The 6514-nt window shown below is 38.1% G+C and overlaps 1 protein-coding gene across 2 annotated transcripts in view; it reads right to left on the bottom strand.

The window, feature by feature from the left end:
- SMC5 (structural maintenance of chromosomes 5) overlaps positions 1-6514 on the bottom strand; it is a 103559-nt gene that overhangs the window by 7328 nt on the left and 89717 nt on the right. Inside the window, exons 18-20 of one of the 2 annotated variants that reach the window (XM_029201848.1) lie at positions 3171-3296; positions 655-699; positions 120-215 (exon numbers count right to left, since the gene is read on the bottom strand). In XM_029201848.1, coding sequence (XP_029057681.1) covers positions 120-215; positions 655-699; positions 3171-3296 — 267 coding nt within the window. The remainder of the gene's footprint in view (positions 1-119; positions 216-654; positions 700-3170; positions 3297-6514) is intronic. The other variant, XM_029201849.1, reaches the window with a different exon arrangement.

Here is a 6514-nt window from a genome sequence, read left to right as displayed (position 1 = left end):
GTGTGTGTGTGTGTGTGTGTGTGTGTGTGTGTGTGTGTGTGTGTGTGCGTGCGCGCGCGGTTTGGGGGAGGGTGTGGTGATGCTGGTGGCTGCAGTGGGCATTAGGGAAAGAGGCATACTGTAGGATTCAGTCCTGTGAAGCAAGAAGCTCTTGATCTTTCTTCAGTTAATAAAGCATCAATTTCATCCAAGGTGTTTGGAAGATCTTGGAAAGCCTAAAGAAGAAAAAAATTGTCCATTATTATAGATAGTACAGTGAAAATAGTTCAAATAGTTAAAAGAAAAATATTCTGCTGAGTTAGTATCTACTATGTGTTGAACAGCATGCTAGCACACAATAAGGAATCAAAGGAATTATAAACACAGCTTTTTGCTTTCAAAAAGCTTATACTTAAAGAAAACAAAATGTATATACTTAATAACACGGGCTAACACCTTAAGGCAATGTATTGATGCTGAGTATTAAAATAAGCAGTACATATCATACAGGTTATGGAATTCAGAGAAAGGAAGTATCAGTTCATGCTACAGGAGCTACAAGAGAGTAAGAGAATTCAGGCCCAGATTCCATCTCTGAGCCTTAAAGCAAATGGCTAGGGAAAAGTAAGGCAGAGGGGAGACAGGAGCTTGGAAAAAAGAATGAGCACTGCATACCATGGGGGGTGAGGAGTTGTGTCCATTTGGAATGGTGGGTACTTGCTGAATTGGTAGAATGGGTCCAGAATATGTGGGGCATTGAAAGAGAGCAAGAAGTTAGAACTTTATACTGTACTTGTGAAGAACTACAAAAGCATCCTAAGAATCCAATTACTTTGACAGTAGAATTTCACCACAGTACTATCTTCTGAGACCATGCCACAGAGACAAATTAGAGGAGATACTTTATTGTGGGGCGAGGCAAAGCAGTACATTGCTTTTTCACCACAACCTGCGAAAGTTTATGTGCTACAATGTACAAAATGAATACTGAAACCTTGAAAAAGATCCTAACACACTGCAGTAATCTAATATCTTAACCTTTTTTTCCCTAACCTTTTGGAAAGCAGTTCAACTTCTACAGGCCTTCAGATATTTGTTAAGTATATTTTTCTGAATCTGACCTGTCCATTGAGATTTGAACTCATGTGCCAAACACTTGGTATCTTCATTTGACTCTTTAATAGACAAATTTAAGATGGTGAAACACAAATCTTCAACTTCCTCACCTTCCCCACCAATTTGAGCAAACTGATTTGTCCTTCAATCTTTTCCATCTCAGTAAATGAACAAATTTAGGGGTTCTCTCTCTTACCCTTCAACTCAAATCCATTACCAAGTCCTGCTGGTTCTGTCATTAAAAGATACCTCAAGTCTGTAAACTGCTCTGTGTCTAATGCTTCCACCCTAATCCATGCCACAAAAATCTCTTGGCTGGTCCAAAGCAATAATCTTCTAAATGGTCTTTGTGCTTCCATTCTGGTATCCCTACTTTATTTTCCATACAGCAGTTGGAGTGCTCTTTTACAAACTGAAGTTGTCCTACCTCTATAACTCTTCTATTTAAAATTCTCCAGTGGGTTCCATCTCAAGATAGAGCCCAAATTCCTTCTATGGTGTATAAGGCCCTACAGGATCTGGCTTCTGCCCCCCCTCTCTGCTTGGATTATAAATTGTAGCCCCACTGAGATTCTTTCTATGCTGAAACAGGCCAAGTATACTTCTGCCTCAGGAGCTTTGTATGAGCTATTTCCTCTGCCTGGAATGCTTTTCCCTCAAACCTTCACTTGACTGATTTCTTCTCGTCATTCAAGACTCATCTAAAATAGTATCTTCTCAAAGGAGCCTTCCCTGACACTCTAGCCCCTTACCTTGTTTTATTCTTCTTCTTAGTACCTCTTGCTATCCCCGACATAATCTGTTTGCTTTTTGATTTGTCTTCCCCACCCTCCAGACTAGAATATAAATTTCAAGAGAGAAGAAAGTATGTGTGTTTTGTTCAGTGCATGTGATATATAGAAGGTAATCAATACATTTTTAATGAACACATGAACTATGCTCTAATCTTGTTTCTTTCAAAAACAGTACCATGTATCAAGGACAGAATCATGCTACTTTCTGAAAGAAAAAGTTAGTACAGATATTGTACTAATATTTACTTATTTTATAAACACAATGTATTCTGGAGAAGGTTTATTTTTAGAAACAATAGCCCCTCAATTTTCTTACAAATATCTACTAAATTCCTATTATGTATCCAAACAGATCCATTCTCCCTAGTTTCTGGGTCTGACAGCATAAAGCACAGTCTTTGAGGATATGAAAATTATAATCCAAATAAGTTTTATTTCCAGTCCTATTTATATCTTTAGCAGACATTTCATTATCTACTGAAATAGATAACATTTGAAATTTAAAAAGCCACACAAATACCAGATATTTAAAATTTTATTTCTAATTTTACTTTGACATTATTCTGAGAGAGTAAGTATGTAGGCAAGGTATTATTCCTACCTGTCAGATAAAGCTTTGGGTCACAGGGCTACCTAATTAATGGTGGAACTTGGAAGAAAGGGCAGCATCTTCTCATTTTACTAACTGAATGATATGTCAGAATATAAAATACACATAATGTAAAGAAAGAAAGGCTCTTTTTTTCCTTTCCTTAGCAACAGATGTCAGCCATAAAGATTCAGCTCCCACTCAACTGTAAATAAACACCCTAATTTCCAGGAAAACATTTTCATTTTGCCTTCGTTTGTCTAAATATCACCTCTCTTTACTGTTCCTTATATATCAATTACTGGTACTATGTTTCCATGAAAAGCTATAACCCGTCTCCTGACCCTACCTATTAAAAGGGTGCTTGGGGAAAAAGCTTTTTACTGGAAGAATGAATGTTATGGCATTAATAATTTTGCAAAATAATACCCATGTTTTAACAACTTTAGTATGAAGCACTAAGACTGACTGGTGTCCAAGTCTGAGTATAGTGAAGAAAATTCGTTGAGCAAAATTACTTTACATACATACTCAGTTTAAAAATGGTGGCGGGAGGGTGGGGGGGAACTCATATTTTATTTTATGGCACATTGTGTTTTTCATGGCCCAGTACAATGCCTAACACACTTTAAGCTTACAAATAGCTGTCTTAAATATGTTAGCTTGTAGCGTTATATACTTTTTATACTTACTGTCTGATATTCTTGAGGAATGGTCTGCTCTGCACCCAGGTTACATACTTGCCTGGCTCTCTTCATAAGTTCCCTGCATTTCTGCAATAATCTCTGTCTACTTTCATCCAACTCGATGAAATGTTGCTAATACAAGAAAAAGAAATATTTTGAAAATTTGTGTGTTACTGTTAAGTCAGAGGGCTATTTTATTAAAACACCACATTATATCAAATATATTATTGAATTTTGATTGTGATAAGCAAATCATCCGAAAACATATCTCAAACCATGACTGATTTTATTGTAAAGGTTAAATTTGAACTTAAACTTCACAATATATCGGGACATTAATAATATGGCATTTCTTGAATCTGTAAGAGCTCTGAACTTTAAATTTAACTGCCTTTTTCTGAAAGTTTAATTTAGCTATGTATAATTATACTCTAATAAAATTTGATATATACAGTATGTAGGCTTCATATCCAAATACTCAGCATTCAAATGTAAGCAGAACCTTTAAAGGCTTTTATTTAAAACATTAAATTTAAAACATTTAAAACATTTAAATAATGTTTGATAGTTTTCCAAGCACCTTTCAGGTAGCTATCATTTATTCATGGACCCATTCGTTCCTTCACCAAATAATTACTGAGAACCTATCAAATGTCAGTATTTTATTATGCACTGAGCATACAGAAAGGTGAATAAGAAGGAAGATACACAAAGTCATTAATTACCATACAAGAAACAGCTACTATTTACTGAAAGCTTATGTGCTAGGTGCTTCACAGCACTGTATAGTATTATTATCCCCATTTTGCACATTAAAAAAGAAAGAGGAATTACACAAAAGAGTATGTGTGTGGTGTGGGCAAGGGATGGAGGAAGGTCAGAGTGGCCACAGAAGCTATGACAAGTGAATGATCTTAAAGGACAAATAAGAAATTACTAAGAGGGAGCAGCAGAAGGTATTCCCAGGATAGGTGATTTAAAACGTACAGGCCATGGAAGCCTCCAGGGCCTGCTTATTAAGGGAACAAGAAATTCAACGTGGCTGGAGAAGAGGTAAGCATGTAAAAGATGAGAGTGGCAAGGTGGGCAACAGCCAGGTGGCAAAAGTTTCCTGTGTAACAAGAAGGGCATTGTGGAGGACATGGAAGCAACCTAAGTGTTCATTGTCGGATGAATGGATAAAGATGTGGCACATGTATACAATGGAATATTACTCAGCCATAAAAAGAAACGAAACTGAGTTATTTGTAGTGAGGTGGATGGACCTAGAGTCTGTCATACAGAGTGAAGTAATAAGTCAGAAAGAGAAAAACAAATACCGTATGCTAACACATATATATAGAATCTAAAAAAAAAAAAAATGGTCATGAAGAACCTAGGGGCAGGACAGGAATAAAGACACAGATGTAGAGAATGGACTTGAGGACACAGGGAGGGGGAAGGGTAAGCTGGGACGACGTCTGAGAGTGGCATGGACATATATACACTACCAAATGTAAAATAGATAGCTAGTGGGAAGCAGCCGCATAGCACAGGGAGACCAGCTCGGTGCTTTGTGCCCACCTAGAAGGGTGGGATAGGGAGGGTGGGAGGGAGGGAGACGCAAGAGGGAAGAGATATGGGGATATATGTATATGTATAGCTGATTCACTTTGTTATACAGCAGAAACTAACACACCATTGTAAAGCAATTATACTCCAATGACGATGTTAAAAAAAAAAAAAAAGAGAAACAAAGGGCATCATGGGATGCCTTCTGTGTGCCAACCATGGTTATCACCCCCATCCTATACAGTAATTAATATAATCCTCATTACCATCTTAAAGAAATGTATTATCTCCTTTTTTATATGTGGTTCAGAGATAATTAAGTTGGAAATAGCAAATGATTAGGTTCCTGAAAAAGAAAACAGGTCTTACTTAGCTTGCTCTTTCCATCAAACTTTGGTCTGCACAAAAAGTACCAGAGCAGGGGTGAGATAGAGGGAAGATTTGTTAAACAGTATTGATGTCCCAGCCACAAGCCAGATCTAACAATTAAGACCTCTGGGGCCAAGGCTTGGACATTTGCATTATTAACAATGTCCTGAGGTAATTTTTATGCACACAAGTTTGACAGCAAAGAAAGTAAACTAAGACAAAAGTTAGTAAAAGTATATATATACTGGACTGATCTGAAAATGCAAGCAAGCCTTTATACTGATCAGTTAGTATCAATATAAAGTTTCCTTGAATGGATTCCTTGGCCCCTACACAGCAAGAGAAATAAAAGAAAATTAAAGACTCCCAGTCACCCTTACTCTGCTCTCTAGAGCCTATTATACTCAGGCAAATGCAAAACATGGGACAGCTAGACAGAACTAAACACTCCTAAAGTCTTCTCTTCCTACTTCCTATTCCTCTGGATCTTGCTAAAGTGAAGTATTAGAACATTATGGGAAAGAAATATTCCCAAGCTGAATATCTGGGGCTCTGGGCTTAGGACAAAAGCTCATTCAATAGTTTCCTTCTGTTTGGTGGCATATGTCTGATAAAATCTTTATCAGAGGGCTTCCCTGGTGCTGCAGTGGTTAAGAATCCACCTGCCAATGCAGGGGACACGGGTTCGAACCCTGGTCCGGGAAGATCCCACATGCCGCAGAGCAACTAAGCCCACGCGCCACGTCTACTAAGCCTGCGCTCTAAAGCCCGTGAGCCACAACTGCTGAGCCTGCAAGCCACAACTACTGAAGCCCTTGTGCCTAGAGCCCGGGCTTCGCAACAAGAGGAGCCACCACAGTGAGAAGCCCGTGGACCACAACGAAGAGTAGCCCCTGCTCGCCGCAATGAGAGAAAAGCCTGCGCGCAGCAATGAAGACCCAATGCAGCCAAAAAAAAAAAAAAAGACAATGTTGTTTCTATACATACATGTTTGTGACACTATTCACATAGCACCTGTTCTTCCCCCACCCCATAATTCTTACTGAGTTTTTCTGCGGGGGTGGGGTGCAGAACGAGTCCAATTATATAAGATAACACTGTGAATTCAGGCTAGTGAAAAGGGCTTATTTACATTTCTTCATAGAATCTAGCCTTTAACAGTTAAAAGGCCACAGAAACAGTTCATCTGTGTAAAACATAAGGGGAGAAAATGGCAAAGTTACAAAATATCCCCCACCAACATCTCAGAAAAGATTACTCTGTAGGTACATACCCTGAAAGAAATGAATAAGTATTATCTTTTCTCTGAAAATCTTTTGATAAAGTTCAATTGTTATGGAAGTTGTACAGAAATACCTTGACACTAAACAAGAAAAACCTTCTCTAAGAGGGCCCTCTAGTGGAAAAAATCAGATTGTTCACAGAATTTC

The sequence above is a fragment of the Monodon monoceros genome, unplaced genomic scaffold (genome assembly GCF_005190385.1).
Source record: "Monodon monoceros isolate NGI ecotype Baffin Bay Population unplaced genomic scaffold, NGI_Narwhal_1 Super_Scaffold_5, whole genome shotgun sequence".
In the NCBI taxonomy this organism is placed as follows: Eukaryota; Metazoa; Chordata; class Mammalia; order Artiodactyla; family Monodontidae; genus Monodon; species Monodon monoceros.
Note: the sequence above shows the minus strand (reverse complement) of the source record. Positions and strands in the feature narration are given on the sequence as shown.